General features: G+C 47.8%; 1 protein-coding gene across 15 annotated transcripts in view; it reads right to left on the reverse strand.

Moving 5' to 3' along the window:
* Nucleotides 1-468: 468 nt before the first annotated feature.
* The window catches only part of TIMELESS (timeless circadian regulator), a 39,175-nt gene continuing 16,661 nt past the window's right edge, over nucleotides 469-22,982 (reverse strand). For 2 of the 15 annotated variants that reach the window (XM_015431037.4, XM_074007157.1), the window contains exons 2-29: nucleotides 20,972-21,129; nucleotides 20,670-20,823; nucleotides 20,435-20,549; nucleotides 20,278-20,340; nucleotides 19,930-20,031; nucleotides 19,272-19,424; nucleotides 18,382-18,515; nucleotides 17,788-17,875; nucleotides 17,045-17,221; nucleotides 15,832-16,049; nucleotides 15,491-15,594; nucleotides 15,177-15,346; nucleotides 12,133-12,267; nucleotides 11,880-12,031; nucleotides 10,604-10,701; nucleotides 10,385-10,514; nucleotides 10,075-10,276; nucleotides 9,650-9,795; nucleotides 8,910-8,995; nucleotides 8,703-8,820; nucleotides 8,531-8,613; nucleotides 8,155-8,297; nucleotides 7,768-7,939; nucleotides 7,618-7,686; nucleotides 7,383-7,501; nucleotides 4,972-5,194; nucleotides 4,745-4,843; nucleotides 3,963-4,625 (exon numbers count right to left, since the gene is read on the reverse strand). In XM_015431037.4, coding sequence (XP_015286523.3) covers nucleotides 4,555-4,625; nucleotides 4,745-4,843; nucleotides 4,972-5,194; nucleotides 7,383-7,501; nucleotides 7,618-7,686; nucleotides 7,768-7,939; nucleotides 8,155-8,297; nucleotides 8,531-8,613; nucleotides 8,703-8,820; nucleotides 8,910-8,995; nucleotides 9,650-9,795; nucleotides 10,075-10,276; nucleotides 10,385-10,514; nucleotides 10,604-10,701; nucleotides 11,880-12,031; nucleotides 12,133-12,267; nucleotides 15,177-15,346; nucleotides 15,491-15,594; nucleotides 15,832-16,049; nucleotides 17,045-17,221; nucleotides 17,788-17,875; nucleotides 18,382-18,515; nucleotides 19,272-19,424; nucleotides 19,930-20,031; nucleotides 20,278-20,340; nucleotides 20,435-20,549; nucleotides 20,670-20,823; nucleotides 20,972-21,068 — 3,621 coding nt within the window. In that variant the 5' untranslated portion in view covers nucleotides 21,069-21,129 and the 3' untranslated portion in view covers nucleotides 3,963-4,554. Of the gene's footprint in view, nucleotides 609-3,962; nucleotides 4,626-4,744; nucleotides 4,844-4,971; nucleotides 5,195-7,382; nucleotides 7,502-7,617; nucleotides 7,687-7,767; nucleotides 7,940-8,154; nucleotides 8,298-8,530; nucleotides 8,614-8,702; nucleotides 8,821-8,909; nucleotides 8,996-9,649; nucleotides 9,796-10,074; nucleotides 10,277-10,384; nucleotides 10,515-10,603; nucleotides 10,702-11,879; nucleotides 12,032-12,132; nucleotides 12,268-15,176; nucleotides 15,347-15,490; nucleotides 15,595-15,831; nucleotides 16,050-17,044; nucleotides 17,222-17,787; nucleotides 17,876-18,366; nucleotides 18,516-19,271; nucleotides 19,428-19,929; nucleotides 20,032-20,277; nucleotides 20,356-20,434; nucleotides 20,550-20,669; nucleotides 20,824-20,971; nucleotides 21,130-22,982 lie in introns of those variants that run through there. The other 13 variants (XM_074007163.1, XM_074007162.1, XM_005571234.5 and 10 more) reach the window with 9 other exon arrangements.

Genomic DNA, 22,982 nt, shown 5'->3' on the forward strand with positions numbered 1-22,982 from the left:
CCTAAGAGCATAGGGATGCCTGGATCCACAGCTGTAGCTGTGCTGCTGTAGCTGTACCCAGGAGGGTGGGGACCTGCCAACTTGGAAGCGGGCAGGGCTCCTGCCTGTTCCTGGCTCTCCCTGGTTCCATGGAACATGCAGCCCCCACCACACCTCCCCGGCTGCAGCTGGCGTCTTCGCAGTGACCACTCCAGATGGGCCACCACTGCCATCAGTAGGTTCCCACTCCTGGCAAAAACTGGAACACATTGTGCTCAGGATATTCCTGCCCCTGCTCACAGTACTCAGTGGGAAAGACACGTCTGGCTTTTCCTGGGTCTGACTGAATCCTGTCTTAACATCTGCAGAACAGAGGCCATGGTATCACCTGGCATGCTCCTCCTTATGCCACTGAAATTCCAGAATCCTTGGAGCTGGTGTGTATGGGACTATGTGGCTTTCACACATCCCACCCTGTATAGCCAAATCTGCAGGGCCTGGTATCAAATTTAGTAGTCAGCCTGCTCCAGGGCTTTCCTTAGTGCCGGGCCCACTAGATTCTGGGTAGAGAGGACATATGGAAGAAACCAGGCAGGAACTTTGGAAGCCAGGTCTGGTAGAATCAGGGTCTGCAAATACGAAGCAAGGGACATCAGGGCCTTAGTTTGGGTTCCATATGAAATGGCAGCCAGAGTGTGTGCAACACATAGCAGTAAATGATCAGCTGAAGTGGGAGTTAGAAAACAGACCGTTTCACTTGCCCATTACCTCCAGGCTTGGGTTCATTTTAGGTTACAGCCCAATTACATGGGAAATGGTACCCTACTGATCTTATTTGACTTCTCCTATTCCCAGGTCACCAGGGCCTTCCTCTGCTTCACTTTCTACTTAAATATTTGAGAGCCCCAAATTACCAGAGGCCAGTCAGTGAGAGGTAGGCTTTCCTGGGTAGGTTGTTCCAGTCCCAGTTCTCTGTCTCATGAGAGGGGACAGTTGCTTGTCTCTAAGGTCAATAAGGGGCCCAATTTTGGCAAACATTTGCCTATTTGTCCTGTGGTGTTCTGCTCAGATCTCCCTTCAGGAGAACACAGAGTGAACATTCTACTTGGCCAACAGACTTAGGTTTCCACTCCTTAGGATGTTCTGCAGTGATCGCAGTAGCATCCCTCTCTACAGGTTGCTCTGAGACAATGACTGGCGGACAGTGCTAGAGCCCGGCCAAGTCTGCCAGACATGGGACTCCTCAGTCATGTAATCTTCACTCTGGGGCTCTGTATCAACTTGGCCAAGATTTTCTGAGTAGCACTGTAATTTTTCTCTTTCTCCCTTTCTTTTTTTTTTTTTTTTTTATTGAGACGGAGTCTCGCTCTGTCGCCCACGCTGAAGTGCAGTGGCCGGATCTCAGCTCACTGCAAGCTCCGCCTCCCGGGTTCACGCCATTCTCCTGCCTCAGCCTCCCGAGTAGCTGGGACTACAGGCGCCCGCCACCTCACCCGGCTAGTTTTTTGTATTTTTTTTAGTAGAGACGGGGTTTCACCGTGTTAGCCAGGATGGTCTCGATCTCCTGACCTCGTGATCCACCCGTCTCGGCCTCCCAAAGTGCTGGGATTACAGGTCTTTCTCCCTTTCATACATGTATGACCGTCATCATGATCTATAGGTTCTCCCAATCTATACCTGAACTGATACATACTGACTAATCAGAGCTTCTTCAGGAGTCAGAAATGCTGCAAAAGCAGTATCTACCTCTTGCTCCCACATTCCCAGTCTAATCTAAGACAGAGACCCAGAATAAGGAGAAATCAGATGGCTGTGACTCAAATAAGTAATAAATAGCTTTTTACTCCTCTTCTAAATATTTAAAAATTTCCAAAGGGTAAATAAACAGAAAAGGATAAAAACACCTCTTGAGCCTAATATGTAGTAAATTTTCTATCTGATAAATACTGGTAGAAGAAACTGGGGCTGGAAATTTCAAAGAGTGATGGAAGGTCAGGGTCCAGTTCTGGGCATTTCTTAAAAAGGCAGCCACGGCCGGATGCGGTGGTTCATGCCTGTAATCTCATCACTTTGGGAGGCCGAGGTGGGAGGATCACTTGAGGTCAGGAGTTCCAGACCAGCCTGGCCAACATGATGAACCCCCATCTTTACTAAAAATACAAAAATTAGCCAGGTGTGATGGTGCATGCTTGTAATCCCAGCTACTCAGGAGGCTGAGGCAGGAGAATTGCTTGAACCCAGGAGCCAGAGGTTGCAGTGAACTGATATTGCATCACTGCACTCCAGCCTGAGCGATAGAGTGAGATTCCATCACAGGAAAAAAAAAAAAAAAAAAAGGCAGCCGCTAGGCCGAGCATGGTGGCTTACGCTTATAATCCCAGCACTTTGGGAGGCCAAGGCAGGCAGATCACCTGCGGTCAGGAGTTCAAGACCAGCCTGGCCAACATGGTGAAATCCTGTCTCTACTAAAAATACAAAAAATTTGCGGGCGTGGTGGCTCGTACCTGTAATTCCAGCTACTTGGGAGGCTAAGGCAAGAGAATCACTTGAACCCGGGAGGCAGAGGCTGCAGTGAGCTAAGATCACGCTGCCGTACTCCAGCCTGGGCGACAGAGCGAGACTTCATCTCAAAAAAAAAAAAAAAAGGCAGACACTGGGGACAGCAGGACACAGCAAAGGAGCAGCACAGCCCGGATCACGGCGGGGACAACAGAGCAGCCCTGCTGGAAGGAAGCAGTGCTCAGGCTGGGAGGTGGAGAAAGGCTCAGGATGAAGAGACACCAAGACTGGCCAGAGCTAGAAAGTGTCTAGCCCTTGGAAACTTCAATTACCATGGAAATAGCTTCACTCCTACTTTTAGAGGCTATGAGAGATCCTCATCTGTTCAGGAAAAAATAAAAATAAAAAGTCAAAGCAACAGGACAATCCAAATCCATCCTTTACTTAGGAGCTTTCCTGAGCTGAATGGCTATTTTCTGAATCTCACCTTCGCCCTATCTCAGCTGGAAGCACAGGGAGCAAGAAAGCTGACATTCCCAAGAATGGGTAAGAACATATTTGCAGTATGTATCCATCCTTTTCCTGCCTAGATTTTGTCCTTTTCTATGCCCCATGCCAACAAGTTGGCTTCTCTTCCTTTGTGGCTCCTCCTTCTTCCTGCTGCATACTCTTGTCACCCTAAGAATTTACCCTAGACAAAAGGATCTAGACGTAAAAATGCTTTTCTATGTCTTCTGCAGGGAAAGCAGAAGAAAAGGGAAGGTTGTTGGTCTTTTTTTTTTTTTTTTGAGACAGAGTCTCGCTCTGTCACCCAGACATACGCACTGGCGTGACCTTGGCTCACTGCAACCTCTGTCTGCCTCCTGGGTTCAGGCGATTCTCCTACCTCAGCTACCTGAGTAGCTGGGATTACAGGCGCTTGCCACCATGGCTGGCTAATTTTTGTATTTTTAGTGGAGACGGGGTTTCGCCATGTTGTCCAGGCTGGTCTCAAACTCCTGACCTCAAGTGATCTGCCCGTCTCAGCCTCCCAAAGTGCTGGGACAACAGGCTTGAGTCACTGTGCCGGTCTGCTGTTCTCTTTTTACCCTAAAAATTTTAAGTTCTTCTTTCAAGAGCACAGCAGGGGGCCGGGCGCGGTGGCTCAAGCCTGTAATCCCAGCACTTTGGGAGGCCGAGATGGGCAGATCACAAGGTCAGGAGATTGAGACCATCCTGGCTAACACGGTGAAACCCCGTCTCTACTAAAACAAATACAAAAAAAAACTAGCCGGGCATGTTGGCGGGCGCCTGTAGTCCCAGCTACTCTGGAGGCTGAGGCAGGAGAATGGCGCAAACCCGGGAGGCGGAGCTTGCAGTGAGCTGAGATCCGGCCACTGCACTCCAGCCTGGGCGACAGAGCGAGACTCCGTCTCAAAAAAAAAAAAAGCACAGCAGGGGAAGGGCTGGGGAACTCAGATATACTGACAAGTCAGACTGAGATCAGAACTTCTACTCTTACATGTTTAATACCAAACATAAAGCAAAAACGTTCGTCATCTAGAGTACTATATTCCAGCCCTATCTCAAATGCAGGAATGGGGCTCTATCTGGTATCTAGAGGATGATCACAGGAAAGAAAATGAGGACAGAGGCATCTGGTATCTTCCAAAAGTGGTACAAAACCCCCACCTGTCATGTCATAAAGCTCCCTATCTGATGCGGTGGCCTGCCTCCAAGAGAAAGCCAAAAGGAACAGACCAATAAGAGGGGTCCAGGGTGCTTTCTCTATTTCATTCGCTCCTCTTATTTGCTAAGGAGCTCTAATAATCAAAAGAAATGGTTCCTAGAAGAAAAGGAATAAATCCCCAGAGAGATGCTGGGGCATACCGATAAAAACTGGGAGAAACAAAGACTGATAGCAGAGAAGGCCAATACTGCTGCTGAAGTTTGTCAGCCTAAATCCGTGGAAGAGCCAGGATTGTACTGCTCTGTCCGGTAGGAGGAGTGTCTGGGTCCTGTATGACCCTTCCAACTCTTGACTTAAATGTACCATCTAAAAACGTGTCTATCTCTACCCCTAGGCTTCTTAGCTCTTCAGTCATCCTCATCATCCTCAATCTGAAATCGTTTCTTCTTTTGGATTCTTGGAGCTGCCAACTCTGGTGCTGTGGGAACAACAGGGGTGAGAAAGAGAGAGAATATCTAAATATGTTAAGGGGTAAGGAGGTGGTAGAGTTTGTCTTCAGGATTAGAGAAGAAAAAGAAGGTCCATCCAATTCCCTACCTCTGTTTCTGCCCTCATCTTCCTGTTCCTCGTCACTGTCCAGCAACTGTCGCTTCTTGGGTGCTGTCTTCAGCTGTTCTTTACCAACAGTGTCTTCCTCTGCAATGACCATAAATAATGACACAAAATCAGGAACTCAGTCCTCATATTCTCAATATACCTTTCCTGCCCTCTAGACCAACATGGCTGACACGTTAATACTCAGAAGATGGCTGTCGCACTATTACCCTCTGGGGACGCCAGGCCTTTCTTCTTGTGGGTTAGCAAGAGGGCCCTCAGGGCTTGTGGTCGGTGCTCTTTACAGTGCTCCTCATCAGAGCCTTCCTCTCCAGGGACTTCAGGCTGTAGCTCTGGCTGCAGCTTCTGTTCCTCCTCTGGTTGATTCAAAGAAGCTGCTACCCTCCGGAGCTGGGTAGGACTCAGCTTGGCTGGAATTCGCCAGAAGGTTTCCTACAGGGGCCAAGAAGTTGAAAAGGGAAAGGACCAGCCTCTTGTTCCCCAGTTTGATATTCATTGAATATATATGACCCAGCATTGGTGAAGATCCACAAGGGTTGTGAACTCTACTTAATACTTATTTATCCAATATATAACCAATGCCTAGCACAGTGCCTGCTACATTAGGAGGTTCCCAGTAAGCATAGGTTTTTTTGGTTGTTCTTTTTTTTTTAAATGAGAAGGGGTCTGCCTCTGTCACTCGGGCTGAAGTGCAGTGGCACAAGTATAGTCCACTGTAGTCTCAATCTCTTGGGCTCAAGCTATCCTCCCGCCTCAGCCTCTCAAGTAGCTAGGACCACAGGGGTGCCATGATGCCACCATGATGCCCAACTGCTTCATAATTTTTTGTAGAAACAGGGTCTTGCTGTGTTGCCCAGGCCAGTCTCAAATGATCCTCCCACCTCAGCCTCCCAAAGTGCTGCGATTACAGGCATGAGCCATTACACCTGGCTATAGTTGTTAACTGAATAAATAAATAAACAAATCCTGGGGATGTAAAGGTGAATCGGGTATGATCCTCGCTCTCAAATAACTCAAACCCAATGGGAAAAATAACAAATGTGCCGTAATATCACAGGATTTTTTTTTTTTTTTTTTGAGGCAGAATCTCACTCTGTCACCCAGGCTGGAGTACCATGGCAAAGTAATAAAAGCTCACTGCAACCTCACCCTCCCGGGTTCAAGCAATTCTCCTGCCTCAGCCTCCCAAGTAGCTGGGACTACAGGCACCTACCACCACACCAGGCTAAGTTTTGTATTTCTAGTAGAGACAGGGTTTTGCCATGTTGGCCAGGCTGGTCTTGAACCCCTGACCTCAGGTAATCCGCCTGCCTCGGCCTCCCAAAGTGCTGGGGTTACAGGCATGAGCCATCGTACCTGGCAGATTCCACAGGACTGAGGCTGCATCAGGGGAATGAACAAATCACAACTGCAAAAGTGATTATTTTTACTTCAGGGGTTGAAAGAATGACAGGGACTGCTTCTCTGACAAGGTGACAATTGAGCAGACTCTTGAAGACTGCGTAGAGGTCCATCAGTAAGACAGATGGAGTGGGTGTGTGTCACCTTGTGTGCACGGTTGCAGCCTTCCACAGAGGGACAGGCATGATTAGCCATTTGGAGGCATGAAAAAGCCTACCAGGGTGACGATGATGTAAAGTTGGTGTGTGAGTGGTGTGGCTGTGAGGCTGCAAAGGTTGGCCAAGGATGGGCATGCCATTTGGAATTTGTGGATTCTGTCCTGCAAGCAGTAAGGAATCATCAAGGGCTCTGGACAGGGCACTTGACCCTCCATATCCAGAAGTTCTGAATCTGTGGATTCAAAACACTGTAAATCGACAATATTAAAAAAAAAAATTAACTATAAAAAATAACAACATAACATTACACAATAATACACAGCCTGGGCAACATGGCATAACCCCATCTCTACAAAAAATACAAAAAGTTAGCTGGGAGTGGTGACATAGGCCTGTAGTCCCAGCTGCTCAGGAGGCTGAGGTGGGAGGATCACCTGAGCCTGGGAGGTTGAGGCAAAAGTGAGCCGAGACTGAGTCACTGCACTCCAGCCTGGGCAATGGAGTGAGACTCTGTCTGTCTGTCTGTCTCTATGTATATGTATATATATTTAAAATACAGTATAACAATTATTTACCTAACATTTACATTGTATAGGTATTATATGTAATCTAGAAATGACTTAAAGTATACAGGAGGATGTAACTAGGTTATTCACAAATACTACAAAAAGGGACTTGAGCATCTGTAGATTTTGGTATCTGTGGGCAGGGGGGTCCTGGAACCAATCCCTCCTCAGATTCCCGCCAAGATACTAAGGGACAACTGTAATCAAAACTATATTTTAAAAAGGTAAATCTGGGGGCAGTCTGGAAGATGGATTTAGGGGAAGGGGAGATTAGAGAGAGGAAAAGAAGACTAGCAGAATGGTTGCTGCAGGAATCTTGGTCAGAGATGACAAGGCAATGAGGAGGATTGAGATGACAATGAGGATGATAAGGAAGACCACCATGACAGTGAGGAGGACCATGGTGGCGACTACAGTGAGGAGGAGGAGGAGGAGGAGATGTATTTGGAAATAGGACTAACACGCCTTGGGTGACACTCTAACTGGCATATTTACCTGCTCAGAGGCGGGGGGCCGAACCCCTAGCTTGCGCAACAGCTGCTGAAACTGTTCATTCTCCATGGCTTCCTCATTTTCCTCTGTGAGTGGCACCAATGGAACTGCCTGGGAGCAGCCTAAGACAGGGTCAACGGTCATATGGTGAAGATATAAGAGAAGAACTGGTCCTCCATCCCAGGTAGGTCTCCAATAGCCTCCAGGGCTCTCCTAAAAGCGTCATCTGTCCACTCACCATCCTCTTCCCGATCATCTGCTGCTCGGATCAGGCAGTGCTGGAGCCACAGGAGCGGGGTAGAAAAGCCTAAGGAAACAAGGGAAATTTACATGTGACCCTACTCCCAAGCCCTCCACCTGAGACACCTCTCCCAGCCAAAGTCCTCACCTTCCTGATGCAGGCTTTGACCAAGGTTTTCAGTTGAAAGGACTAAGCTACCCTGGACTTCTTCTGCCTCTGAGCTCCCTTCTTCATCCTCCTCGCTGTCTTCCTCAGGCAGCTTTTCCTCTTCTTCCAGATCTTCCTGGCAAAAATCTTTCAGGGACTCCGCTCCATTTGGCTAAAATTCATTGGGGGTTGGGGGAATGAAAATGAAGGTAACACAAGGAACTTAGTGGAGTCTCCTGGTTCCTGATCCCTCCCCGCACCGCACCCGCTCTCTGAGAAGGACCTGGTCAGAACAGCCTCAGGCAGGAAGAATGTGGGTGGACTGCTCCTAAGGAGCATTTCAAGGGGAGCGGGCCCATGCCAGCAGAGCCAGGGTCAGACTGTTACCAAGATGGAGGATGCCAACTTTTTCCGCCGTTTCTTGTACAGCTCCCGCCGCTCAGCCACCAGCCCCAGAGCCAAGAGTTTATCCACTATTCGGGCCCGTGAGCGTTTGGCTGTGATATTCTTCATGATATGACCCAGGACATCTATAAAAAGCGAGCATGTGAATACCCAAGGGCAACAGGGGAAAGAGATGAGTAAAATAAATAAGAGGTCTCTGGAAAGAGGGTAGCTCAATTCATCCAAAAATGACCCTTACAAATATAGTAAGTGAACAGAAGGGATGGGAGAATCTTTCCTTGGGAATAAAAGACAGCCCCAAAAGAAATGGATAGCTTGGCTTTCATCTCAAAGGTCCCCTGAGTTCCACTTCACTCACCATCCGAGTCCTGGAATTCCTCAAAAAGCCGCTGCAGCTCCAACTCCTGATCCCCCGTCCACAGTACAATATGGGTTCCTTTCCTGATTAGGAAGGTGTCAGTGGAAGAGGAAGCCCAGGAAGTGAACACGCGTCCCTATCCCAATAGCCTCCAAAGCATGCGCCTCTCTACCTTTGGAAGTCTTTGACACTGTCAGCCAGTCCCAGCTGTACCAGATGGTGGATGATCTGCTTGCGTGTTCGAGGAACAGTATTCAGGTGGGCCAAGATGGCTTCCACCACATCCTGCCCTGGCATGGGAAATGACTGAGGCAGTAAAGAAGGTCCTGCAGCTCAGGCTGCCCTCCTCACAAACTTTCCAGATCTCAAGGCCTCTCACCTTCCACGTCCTTATGGGCGAGGTACAGCTCCCGAAGACGAGCCTCTTCTTCGGGGCTCCATGTAGGCGCTCTGCGACTCGAAGACCTGAATGGTGAAAGGAGAAAGGGAGCATATAGGTTCTTGGCCCAAAAAGAGGAGACCAAAGGCCTTCTCTGATCAGTTCTGAAAGGAACAGGAAGGACGAGGCAGGTAACTGAAAGAGGCCAGCCGAGAGAGGCCTACAGTGTGCCTCCTTCCCCTCACTTTCCTTCCACGTAAGAACCTAAAAGTCAAACAAAGAGATTTTCCAGGTTGGGCCAGTGGAACCCTGACCATTCTGACTCCAGGGGCTAAGAATATTATGGGAAAAAGAGACTAAGTGTGAAAGGAGAGGGGCTGAGACATTAAGGGAAAGAAGACAAACATTTCTACAAATCCTCATGGTTTCCCAGCACGTTTTGGGAGAGGTCGCACACGGACTCTCTCCGGGCAACCACCCAGCTCCCAACAGTGACCACCTCTACGGAGGCTGGTGACGGAGAAGGAAACTAGATACACAGTAGACTTAGGCTCCAGTCCCTGCTCCTCTCTTGGATAACCTTAGGTAAAGCATTTCACCTCCTGAGCCTGTTTTCTCACCCATGACAGGGAAAGAAAAAGTGGGCTAAATGACATGCAAGCTCTTACAGCTTTAACATTCTGTGACTCTGCATCAAACTTCCCCTACCCCCACCCATCCTTTGCCAACTTCAAGCTCACCTGTCATCCAGGGAGCCATAGCCCTCAGTCATCTCTCGAACCACAGCTGTGTTCTTCCAGAACAACAGCTCCACAAAGGCTTTTTGGTTGACTGCGGCCAGTGCAAAGAATTTGCCCAGGATGTATTTGGCAAAAGTCACTAGCTCCTGTAGGAGAAGGAGGTTACTATGAGGCCTCTGGTCCAATGCAGACCCGAACCTGGCCCTCTAGGTATTTTCTCTATAGCTGTTCCCAGCTGCCCCCTCCTCACTCACTCTCTTCTGTCCTTCTCCATGCAGCTCCCTCAACCTGCCTGTCTACTTTCTCATTGTTTTCCCATCTTCCAGCCCTTGACACCTCTCAGCACCTTCTATCTCCTGAAGATTATTTATTTACCTGAGGGTTCCCATACCCTTCTAAACCCCCATTCCTTGTTACTCCCTCACTTTGTAGGCTCCAGCAGCAGGGTCACTAAGCAAACGATTGAAGAGGCAGAAGACTGACAGCTGAAAAAGTAGGGCTTCCATTTTGAGGTCATGGGCCAGCCGGTGCAGCATCTTCACAATGCAATGGTTAGTGTGAGCACTATTCTGCTGGTAGCTCCGCAGCAGCAGCACATAGGCTCGAACGACAGTTGAACATGCAAAGCTGCACCAAAGCAAGGAGGGAGAGGATGTCAGCATAAGGAAGACATAGCTCATCCTCAGAGCTGCAAAATCGCCACTCTAGGACCAACTCAGGCCTCTCAGCCCGCACCGTTTCAGGTAGTCCAGAAAATTAAATTCTTTCTCCGACACCTGGACCACTTGCAACTCCTCCTCCTCCTCCTCCTCCTCCTCCTCTTCTTCTTCTTCCTCTGTCCCACATTCCTCTGGGCCTTGCTGCCCTACAGACAGAGGGAGGATTACTGAGTCTCTGTTATGTTGGTGCTAGAAAAGAGCTGGAAGGAGACAGATGTGAAAGGTGGAGACTTACGGGGAAGTGGAGCAGACAGGATTTGTTTCAGCAACTGGATCTCTTCCTCTGGAGAAATGTCTTGAGAGCCAAACACATCTCCTTCAGGCCACACCTCCCTGGAGCACAGACAGAAAAAAGGCTTTACCCAGGGGAAATCTGGCTTTAAATTTATAATTTGAAGTAGAAGAAGGAATTTAGACATTTCTTTTGTTGGCCAGAAAGAAAATGCAAACTGTTACCTCAAATGAAACAAAGACCCCAGGGAAAATTTTCCTCATAAGCCACAACTCAATAAAAATCAGGTAAGAACAAAATGTAAACAATCTAAATGTTTGATACCTGGTTGAACAAATGTATGTATTCACACAATGGTTTTTTTTTTTTTTTTTTTAGACAGAGTCTCGCTCTGTTGCCCAGGCTGGAGTACAGTGGCACGATCTTGGCTCACTGCAAGCTCCACCTCCCAGGTTCACGCCATTCTCCTGCCTCAGCCTCCCAAGTAGCTGGGACTACAGGCAACCGGCACCACGCCCAGCTAATTTTTTGTATTTTCAGTAGAGACGGGGTTTCACCATGTTAGCCAGGATGGTCTCGATCTCCTGACCTCATGATCCGCCCGCCTTGGCCTCCCAAAGTGCTGGGATTACAGGTGTGAGCCACCATGCCCGGCCCACACAATGGTGTTTTAAAGCCATTAACAATTACAGAAACATATCTGATGAGAAATAATGCTCACAATATACTGAGAAGTGAAAAATTACTATAAATCAGCATGTACAGTATTTCATTTTTGTAAAACAAGGTATATATGATATTTTTACATGTAACGGAGGAAAAAAACCTCTGCGTGGTTACTCATCAAAATGTTAATGATGCTTATCTTTGGCTAGTAGAATTAAAGTAAGTCCTCCCTTAATGTCTTCAATAGGTTCTTGGATACTGCCACTTTAAGTGAAACAATGTATAACAAAACCAGTTTTTTTTCTCTTAATATTATAAGAAACCTGCTGTAGGTCATTTCACTCAAAGTCGCAATTACCAAGGACTTATTGACGATGTCAAGTGAGGATTTGCTTTATCTTTATTTTTTTCTCAATTAGCTATGCTTTTTTAATGTTTTTCGAAAACAAACAAAAAAACCCAACAAACCAATCAAAACGCCCCAGGAGTCAGTCAGTATAGAGTCCCAGAGCCTTGATGAGATGACTCTCTTTTGAAGACTGAGAACCCTGTACCACAGTGATGGCCTCCTCCTTCCCACAAAGCCCAAGAGGATAAGCAGCAGGGTTCTCACCGGGCAGACCTCAGGAGAGTCAGGGCCTGTGGGGCCTGGCCAGCCAGGAGACAGTCTTGGATCCGTACCATGGCTTCTGCCCGCTGCTCCTCCACTGGCACCTCTGAGGCCGCATCAAAGGGAACCATGGAGTCTATGCCGAGCTCAGGATTCTAGAGATGGATAAAGCTATAGGAGCGGAGGGAGTGGAAAACCCAGATTGTATACCCAGAGTACTATTCTCAAAAAAGACAGAGTGTCTGTAACCACCTACCTGGGCACAGCATTCCAGCTGCTCAGCCAGGGCAGGCCACATAGCCTCCAGTTCTTCTGGGCTAGATGGGACATTACCAGAAACAGTGGCCTGGTCTAGGACCTTCTTCTTCTTCCTTCTCTTCTTTCGTTTGTTCTATGGGGAAAGAATTGTATTAGGATGTCAAGAGAGCTAAAGAGGCCTTTCCCCATCAGTGTCTTTTCTATTACAAAACAAATTAACTGGACATTCACAGAGTGCCCATTATGTGCTATCCATTGGTAATAGAAAGCAATAGTGAACAGCATATTTCCTTCCCTTTGAGGAGCTTTTACTCTAGTGGTGGAGACAGGAAGTAGAATGGTAATTACATTAGAGTGTGGATAAGAGCTACAATGTGAGTAAGTATAAGATGCCATGGCAAAAATCCTGACCCATTTCCTGAGTTCAGAGGTTTGCCAAAAGCAGTGCTATCTCAAGAGGCCTATAGAATAAGCAAATGCTATGAGGATCAAATAAGACATATGGAAAAGCTTCATAAAATGCAAAGCACTATGTAAATAAAGCCTCCAATTTTTTTCTCCTGAAAAGTAGGATAGCCAGGCGCAGTGGCTCACACCTGTAGTCCTAACACTTTGGGAAGCCTAGGCAGGTGGATCACTTGAGGTCAGGAGTTCAAGACCAGCCTGGGCAACATAGCGAGATACTGTCTCTACAAAAAGTACAAAAATTAGCCAGGCATGGTGGTGTGTGCTTGTACTCCCAGCTACTTGGGAGGCTGAGGCAGGAGAATCGCTTGGGACTGGGAAGCAGAGGGTTGCAGTGAGCTGAGATTGAGCCACTGCACTCCAGCTTAAGTAACAGAGCGACACCCTGCAGAAAAAAAAAAAAGAAAAGAAAAGCAGGAGTGACTCAATACCCAAATCCTGCTTCTCCCAAGTCAGGGCTGTGAACCAGTCTTTGGTGTGGGTACTCAAAAGTCAAACAGGATGAACTGGGAGGCCCCTGAAGGTCATGTTTCATTAAAGAACTTACAATCAAACACACCAAATGTTAGGAGCATGAGTTTTAGAGTCCAGCAGATCTGGATTTGAGTATTGAATTAGTATTACTAACAAGACTTTGGACAAGTTGCTTAACCACTTTGGGCACATGTGCTACTGTGAGGATTATATGAAAACATCAGCACAGTGTCTGACACATAGTAAGTGCTCAATAAATGATAGTACCTAGTATTACAGATAATAACACAGAACCCTGAGTGCAAAAAATACACTTTAGCAAAGTCTCATTGGTACTACTGCATCTTTCAAATCCAGTTATGACAGAATTTTAACCTGTGGCAACTAGAATTATAGGAAGGTTCTGGTACAAAAATCTGGTTTTTTTTTTTTTTTTTTTTTTTTGAGACGGAGTCTTGCTCTGTCGCCCAGGCTGGAGTGCAATGGTGTGATCCTGGCTCACTGCACACTCCGCCTCCCAGGTTCAAGTGATTCTCCCAACTTCAGCCTCCCAAGAAGCTGGGATTACAGGTGTGCACCACCATGCCTGGCTAATTTTTGTATTTTTAGTAGAGACAGGGTTTCGCCATGCTGGCCAGGCTGGTCTCGAACTCCTGACCTAAGTAATCTGCCCACCTCAGCCTCCCAAAGTGCCGGAATTACAGGCATGAGCCACCGCACCTGGCCCAAAATCTGTTTATACAAAGCAAAGTCCCTGTGTTTCCAGGATACAAATTCCCTGGGGTTTTCATTTTGTCCTGGGGTTTTTTTTTAATGTGAACCAGTAACTTTATTTTTCAGAGATAGGGTTTTGCTCTCGCCCAGACTGGAGTGCAATGTCTTAATCACAGTTCACTGCACCCTCAAACTCCTAAGCTCCAGTGATCCTCGTGCCTCAGCCTCCTGAGTAGCTGGGACTACAGGTATGTGCCACCTTGCCGGTGAATTGTTTTTTGTTTTTTTTGAGACAGAGTCTTGCTCTGTGGCCCAGACTGGAGTGCAGTGGCATAGCACAATCTTGGCCTACTGCAACCTCAGCCTCCTGGGTTCAAGCAATTCTCATGCCTTAGCTTCCCAAATAGCTGGGACTACAGGTGCGTGCCATCATACCCAGCTAATTTTTGTATTTTTAGTAGAGAAGGGGAGGCTTTGTCATGTTGCCCAGGCTGGTCTCAAACTCCTGGGCTCAAATGATCCACCCACTGTGGCCTCCCAAAGTGCTGGGATTACAGGCAAGAGCCACTGTGCCCAGCCTGTCCTAGGCTTTTCACTTATTCCACTTTGGGTTCATGGACAACTGTTACAATCCCAACTTTATAGATCTGGAGACCGACACAAACAGCTTGAGCTTATTCCAATAATAACCAATACAGGACTAGATTCCAGACCTTCTAAAGTTCAATTTAAGGCTCTTTTAGTGTTGCTGTTGAGACAGAGTCTCACTGTGTCACCCAGGCTGGAGTGCAGTGGCATGATCTTAGCTCACTGCAATTTCCACCTCCTGGATTCAAGTGATTCTGTTTCAGCCTTCTGAGCAGCGGAGATTACAGATGTGCGCTACCACGCCTGGCTAATTTTTGTATTTTTAGTAGAGACAGGGTTTCACCATGTTGGCCAGCTGGTCTTGAACCCCTGACCTCAAGTAATCTGCCCACCTCGGCCTCCCCAACTGCGGGGATTATAGGTGTGTGCTACCGTGCCCGGCCGCAACTTAAGGCTCTTTCCATCTCACCACAATGCTTTCAAGGTATAACCAGAAAATGCTACAGCATAATTATTAAACTCTAAAATTATGAATCCCCAGGGTTTTTGTACTTGGCACTTGGTAGGTGTTCAATAAATGTTTCCTGACTGAACTAAAATATTTATGGCAGATCAGAGATTATTCTAATGGGAGAACGAAACTGTGGTAGACTCACACTGGCCAACACCCACAAACCTCTTGCTGTCATAGCTCAGAACAGGTTTAACAGATGAACTTAAGCTGTACAAACTGTGAGAAGAAAGCCTCCTTTCCTTGACTCTGCCTCACAGTTCTTTCTACGTCGTGGGGCTGCTCAGTACCTGCACCACCAGGTTCCCACGGCTCCGACAGAACCGCTCCAACATTTTGAGGAAGAGGTGGGTGGTCTCCACCAAGTCACGAAGGAAAGAACGGGGCTGGCATCTCTCATCAAACTTTCGAAAAAGTGTCAGGAATAGTTCTCGGTACTCCATCACATAAAAAATATTGTCTAGGAATGGGGAAGAGAAAGGGATGGAAGGGCTATTCTGGAAAGCCTGGAAAAGGAGAGATGGATGAAGCTGGGACTGGGAAGAATGAGATTCTCATCATGAGATGGGACAGGCTGGGATCGGGGACCAGGCCAGGGCCTCACTCTTGATGATGCGGCTGCTCTCCCTCACAGCCTCATCTGGGGATAAGTCCATCTCATTCACTGTTGCCAGCAGCTCCTGATAGGCCTTCAGAGCTAAGTGCATCCTGAGAGTTGAGGGGAAAAGGTGAAATGGAGGACAACTTAGGGCAATGGCCTATGGAAACAGCAACCTCCCACGGCCAAAAAAAAGAAAAAAAAATGTGCCACCCAAACCAAATTTCCCAGCCAGTCCTTGCTCTTCAGACTGACCACTTGAACCCTGAATCAGGGAAAAAGCACCAGCCAGAATTCAAGCATTCAGATCCCTAGCTCACTCTAACTCCAGTAACCATCCCACTCACCGGCGTGCCCAGGAGGCAGCTTCCTTGCGGTCAGTCAGCATCATCTCGTAGTAGTTAGTGAGGTTCTGCTCAATGAAGTGGAAGGTGCGGACGCTGAGGGTCTCAGAAACCAGGCCTGGCCGGAAGGAGGCAGCTCGGTTGAAGGCCATGAAGAAAGCCAAGGCCCACATATAATAGGTCTCATCATGCTGCTGAGCTTTCTCCCGAAGCAGGTGATCCTAACAGTTAAAAAAGAAAAAAAAAAAAGATCACCGTGACTTCAGGGCTTCCAACTTCTTCCTTTCTGTCCTATGATGATGGAATGGATGCTGGACACCATTGTCATAATTTTTTTTTTTTTGAGGCGGAGTCTCACTCTATTGCCCAGGCTGGAGTGCAATGGCATGATCTCGGCTCACTGCAACTTCCAGCTCCCAGGTTCAAGCGATTCTCCTGCCTCAGCCTCCCGGGTAGCTAGGATTATAGGTGCCCGTCACCATGCCCAGTTAATTTTTTGTATTTTCAGTAGAGATGGGGTTTCACCATGTTGCAGGCTGGTCTCAAACTTCTGACCTCAGGTGATACACCTGCCTTGGGCTCCCAAAGTGTTGGTATTACAGGCGTGAGCCACCGCGCCTGTTTTTTTTTTCTTTTTTTTGACAGTCTTGCTCTGTCATGATGAGGCTGGAGTGTAGTGGTGTAATCTCGGCTCACTGCAACCTCTGCTTCCCAGGTTCAAGTGATTATCCTGCCTCAGGTTCCCGAGTAACTGGGACTACAAATGCACACCATCATGCCACCTTTTTTTTTTTGTATTTTTTTCCGTAAAGATAGGGTTTCACCATGCTGGCCAGGTTGGTCTCGAACTCCTGACCTCAAGTGATCCACCACCTCGGCCTCTCAAAGGGCTGGGATTACAGGTGTGAGCCACCACGCTGGGCCACCGCTATCATAATACTCTAGGATCCACAATTTCCAACTCTCTCCTGTTCTCCCTTTCCTCTCCCTCTGAGGCAATTTTTCCAGAGCCTCTTTTGTCATGCTGGGAGCCCACTCACTTCTGGCATTTTCACTATCTCTCAGGGACATCCTAACTATATATGCTTCCCACCTACTAGTCCACATTCCAGGGGCAGCCTCCCCGAGCTCCTCCCCACCTCTTACCCACCAACAGCTGCATCATCACCTGTCTATTCCATTCCTGATTATCTCCATATCCTTCACAGGTTCTCACCTTTACTGATCCCATGAGCCGGTTGTAACAGTTCTCCAGGAACTCAGAGCAGAAGTCTCTGAGGAAGAGCCTCACATTGAGGGCAGAACGGCGCTGAATGGACAGCTCTCGGGCGGCCTGGCGACGTTTAGGCACTTTTTTCGGCTGCTTTCCCAAATCTGAACTGTAGTTTCGTAGCTGGGTGTGTCGGTTAGGGGATCAGAATTACTCCTAACTACCACCTTCCCCTTGCAGCTCTCGTCAATTTTCTCAGAAGAAACTAATTTTTGTTTTTGTTTTGAGACGAGAACTTGCTCTGTCACCCAGGCTGGAGTGCAATGATTGAACTCCTGGCCTCAAACAATCCTCCCACCTCAGCCTCCCGAGTAGTTAGGACCACAAGCGGGTGCCACCATGCTCAGTTAGTTTTTTTTACTTGTTGTAGGGACAGGGTTTTGCCATGTTGCCCAGGCTGGTCTTGAACTCCTGGGCTCAAGCAATCCTCCTTCCTTGGCGGATTACAGGTATAAGCCATTGTACCCAACCTTTAATTTTTTTTTTTTTTTTTTTTTTAGAGATAGGGTCTTGCCATGTTGCCCAGTCTGATCTTGAACTTCTGGGCTCAAGCAATCCTCCTGCCTCAGTCTCCCAAAGTGCTGGGACCACAAGTGTGAGCCATCAGGCCCAGCCAAGAACTCAAGATGATTACCCTGCTTAAGCTATGCAACTCCACATGTTCCCACTCCAGATGTAAGAATACTCACATTGTGAAGGCCTTTGTGAAAGATGAGGTCCCTCTCCCCAATGGATTTCAACCCCTGGACAATATACGAGCCCCCAAATCGAGAATGTCTGCAGAAGAAACAAAAAGGTCCAAAGTGATTCTTCAGTTCTCTGGAAACTTTATCTCCATGCTCTATCATCAGCACCTTGGAGCAAATTAAAACTACAAAATGTTGGTCGGGCACGGTGGCTCACACCTATAATCCCAGCATTTGGGAGGCCGAGGCAGGAGATCACCTGAGGTCAGGAGTTTGAGACCAGCCTGGCCAACATGGTGAAACCCGGACTCTACTATAAATACAAAAATTAGCCTGGCATGATGGCAGGCGCCTGTAGTTCCAGCTATTGGGGAGGCTGAGGCAGAAGAATCGCTCGAACCCAGGAGGCAGAGGTTGCAAGGAGCAGAGATCGTGCCAGTGCACTCCAGCCTGGGTGACAAGAGTAAAACTGTGTCTCAAAAAAAAAAATAAATAAATAAACTAAAATGTTACTCAATCACCCCACCTTAGAATTTGTCTCCTATGCCCTCAGTATTCCATGATGTAGGAACAAGAACCTGCCTCTCCGCCAGTCACCTGTTGCCTCGCTGGAGGGCTCGAGTCTTCTTTTCTGCCATCTCTCGCTGGCGCAACACCTCCAGTTCTGCAACATCTGCACTCCGCTCCTGAGCTAAGCGTCCCTGCCCTATTCCCGCCAGCTGCTCGGGGTTCTAGATTGGAACAAAGAGGGAAGAATCAAGAGGATAGTCATTCCTTATCCTGAGTTCACGCCTACTGGGCATGCAAAGAGTGAACAAAATAGAACCCCATTAATGGGGCACTGTGCTGTCGTTCTCCCTTATCTGAGGGGGGATATGTTCCAAGACCCCCACTGGATGCCTGAAACTGCAGACAGTACTAAAATATATATATGTATACATTCGTGTATATATATATATGTATGTGTATACACATATACATAGAACATGTATGTTCTGTTTTATAGAATGTATATATGTTCTATATACATACGTTATCAGAAAAAATAGAACATGTATACATATATATACACACACGTTCTATTATGTTTTTTCAAACTGATAACCAAGATGGCTAGTACGTGACTAACAGGCGGGTATACAGTGTGGATATGCTGGGCAGAGGGATGATTCACATCTTGTTCAGGACAGACAGGGACAAAAGATTTCATTACACTACTCAGAACAATGTACAAGTTTAAAACTTCTAAAATGTTTGTTTCTGAAATTTTCCACTTAATGTTTTCGGACCACGGTTGACTGTGAGTAACTGAAATCAAGGAAAGTAAAACAATGAATAAGGGGATACTACATGTACTCAAGACATGGGTACTCCCACTGTCACCTGCCTTCCCCAAATAATGCAGCCGTTATCACAAGAGCAATTCTGGCTGTATAGCAGAAAAGTACATGGGTGGAGGGGACTAGGACAATAGGCCAGGGTCTCACCTGGTCACGAAACATAAGGGAGACAATCTCTAGCACATGTAGGCTCCATTGCTGCTCAGCAGATGAGCTGGCCAGAAAGAGGAGCAGGTCGTCCAGGCCACTGAGGTGAATCGCCCAGAGAAGCTGGTCATGGATGCTGGCGTCGTCATCAATCTTCTGAGCAGTGAATGGTGAGGGTAGAAAGGGAGCTCATTCAATCCCACTGCCCTGCCTTGAAGCTCTCCAACTCATTCTTTGACCAAGCCTCCTCTCCCAGACTTGTCAGAGGACAGAATAGCCCAGAAAGAGCAGCTTGGCCGGGCACGGTGGCTCACGCCTGTAATCCCAGCACTTTGGGAGGCCAAGGCGGACAGATCACGAGGTCAGGAGATTGAGGCCATCCTGGCTAACACAGTGAAACCCTGTCTTTACTAAAAATACAAAAAAAAATTAGCCAGGCATGGTGGCGGGCGCCTATTGTCCCAGCTACTCAGGAAGCAGAGGCTGAGGCAGGAGAATGGCATGAACCCGGGAGGCAGAGCTTGCAGTAAGCCGAGATCGTGCCACTGCACTCCAGCCTGGGTGACAGAGCGAGACTCTGTCTCAAAAAAAAAAAAAAAAAAAAAAGGGCAGCTCAACCTAACCATGCACAAGAACACAGAATACCCAAGACACTCACCTTCTCCTGATCAAGGTCAGCTGGGACATGGAGAATATTTCTGACCAGCAGTAGGATCCGCTCAATCAGCAGGTTGTCTTCCTCCTGCCGTTCCTCCCAGCCCTAATCAGAAGAGAGCAAGAGGAAGAGACTCCCTGTGGAAGGCAGGCAGCATGTACCCTGGCTGGAAGACCAGGCACAGAAGAGAAGCAGGATTAAAAAGAGAGTTCAAACAGTAATGAGGTAGCCAGAGACTATGGATCGGACTACCATATCCCCAAGGACTGGGACCATATCTCAGCATCTCCTCCTCCACCCGGAGAAGGTGCAAAGTGCTGTCCCATGGAATCCTGTAAGGTGAAGACTCACCAGCTGCAACAGCTCATACAAGGTTTCACTGAGGACTCCAAAAGCCTTCTCACTGGCAAAGGCCTGTGAAATAGGGAACTGGATCTTAAGTAGCAGTCATCCACTTCTTCACCACTGCCCCATATTCCACCCCAGGGACTCCAAAGGAAAGCCTCACCTCTTTGTAGGCCTGCAAATAAGTTAGCACCTGCAAAAAATGGTGCCGAAAGCTGGGTTCCTTAGGCAGACTGCCAAAACAGAGCAAGGCTGGTTGTGTCAAGTTCACCATCAGTCTGGGAGACAATGAAGGAGAGATAAGTTGTTAAGTTTCCTTACCAGCTCAAACGCCAGACCTATCAGTTCAAACAGCAAAGGCTGGCAGGTGGCGAAAGTTTAAAAGCTAGGGAGGCAACCTGATAACAGCATCAAAGAGAGGCTTGTCCTGGCGGTGCTGGGTGAGGATGGGCAGAAGGTCGCTCTGTAGGATCTGGGCTGCCCCCAGTTGCTGCCGCACATCTCGTGTCTCATTCTCATGCCTCAAATAGCGGATCAGATCCTTCACACTCTCTTCAGAGACAGAACAAAACATGCATGTGGAACCTTGGAAGCAGCTCCATCCAGACCCACATGATTTTCACACCCATGGTTTGAGAAATTCAACAGACCTCCTTAATTCAAGCAAATTTTTTTCCTGTTTCCTCAAAAAGGTACTTACCTAAGCAATCTGGTTCCTTGTGGTAAGTGTCTCCCTCCAAGTACCCAAGGGCACTACATGTGGCTAGAAGTTCACAGTTCATCATGTGCAAGTCCATACATCAGTGGACCAACCAATAGAGAAGGAAGTGGAGAAACAGGAGACAGAAATGACGAGGCCTGCAGAGATAGAGAAAGATTAAAAATGTAAGTTCCTCTCCATGAAAAGAAGATAGGAACAGGAGAAGGCCCTAATGCTCAGAATATTCTGAACAAGATCCTCAAATGTTTGACTTTTGTCATGACCAAAAGTTCTGCTCTCAGTCCCAAGGAAAGTTTTAAATTATGGCTTCTACCTGATCAAAACCAAAGAGGCTCCAGCCTATGAATTAAGCACCTGCCCTGGCCAGACACGGTGACTCACTCCTGTAATCCCAGCACTTTTGGAGGCTGAGGTGGGCAGATCACCTGAGGTTGGGAGTTTGAGACCAGCCTGACCAACATGGAGAAACCCTGTCTCTACTAAAAATACAAAATTAGCCAGGCGTGGTGGCGCATGCCTATAATCCTAGCCACTTGGAAGGCTGAGGCAGGAGAATTGCTTGAATCCAGGAGGCAGAAGTTGCGGTGAGCCGAGATCATGCCACTGCACTCTGGCCTGGGCAGCAGAGAGAGACTCTGTCTCAAAATAAATAAATAAATAAAATTGTTAGACCCTGGCGGGGCACAGTGGCTCATGCCTATAATCTCAGCACTTTAGGCGGCCAAGACATGATGATCATTTGTCCCAGTGTTCAAGATTAGCCTGGGCAACATTGTGAGACCCCATCTGTACAAAAGCCAAGTGTTGTGGCACACACCTGTAGTCCTCCTACTCAGGAGGCTGGGGCGAGAGAATTACTTGAGCCTAGGTGTTCGAGGTTGCAATGAGGTATGATTGCACCACTACATTCCAGCCTGGTCTACAGAGTCTCTGGAAAAAATAAATTGCTCAAACCTTGTCACCCTCCACTTTCTGTGGCTCTTCCATGCAGACACAGCTCTGATGCACCACAGGAATTAAAAAACCGAGCTCTGGCCATACAGTGATTCCACCAGGGATCTAATACATCCCAGGAGCCCTGAGGCTTCTGAGACACTGAGAATGTGTAGAGAAAAGTCCTTCACTCTCCTCTCCAAAGTTACTCTTAAACCTTGGTAATCTTAGTAGAAATCAGCATCTAACAGAACAGGTGAGGAAAGGGAGTAAATAGAAACTGGTACATTCCCTCTCTCACAAAGGGAGATGACTCTCTCACAAAGAATCATCTCCCTTAAAAAAAAAAAGACACAGGGTTTCACTCTGTTGCCCAGGCTGGAGTACAGTGGCATGATCATAGCTCATTGTAACCTCAAATTTCTGGGCTCAAGCAGTCCTCCTGCCTCAGCCTCCTGAGTAGCTATGACTGGGCATGTGCCACCACGCCTGGCCTTTTAAAACATTTTTGTAGGCCAGGTGTGGTGGCTCATGCCTGTAATCTCAGCACTTTGGAAGGCCAAGGCAGGCAGATCACCTGAGGTCAGGAGTGCGAGACCAGCTTGGCCAACATGGTGAAACCCCATCTTCTACTAAAAATACAAAAATTAGCTGGGCGTTGGCTGGGCCCGGTGGCTCACACCTGTAATCCCAGCACTTTGGGAGGCCAAGGCAGGCGGATCACGAGGTCAGGAAATCGAGACCATCCTGGCTAATCACAGTGAAACCCTGTCTCTACTGAAAATACAAAAATTTAGCTGGGTGTCGGTGGCAGATGCCTATAGTCCCAGCTATTCGGGAGGCTGAGGCAGGAGAATGGTGTGAACTCAGGAGGTGGAGCTTGCAGTGAGCCGAGATCGTGCTACTGCGCTCCAGCCTGGACTACAGAGGGAGACTCCGTTAAAAAAAAAAAAAAAAATTAGCTGGGCATGGTGATGGGCGTCTGTAATCCCAGCTACTTGGGAGGCTGAGGCAGGAGAATCGCTGGAACCTGGGAAGTGGAGGCTGCAGTGAGCCA

This window comes from Macaca fascicularis, chromosome 11 (genome assembly GCF_037993035.2).
Source record: "Macaca fascicularis isolate 582-1 chromosome 11, T2T-MFA8v1.1".
NCBI classification, from domain to species: domain Eukaryota; kingdom Metazoa; phylum Chordata; class Mammalia; order Primates; family Cercopithecidae; genus Macaca; species Macaca fascicularis.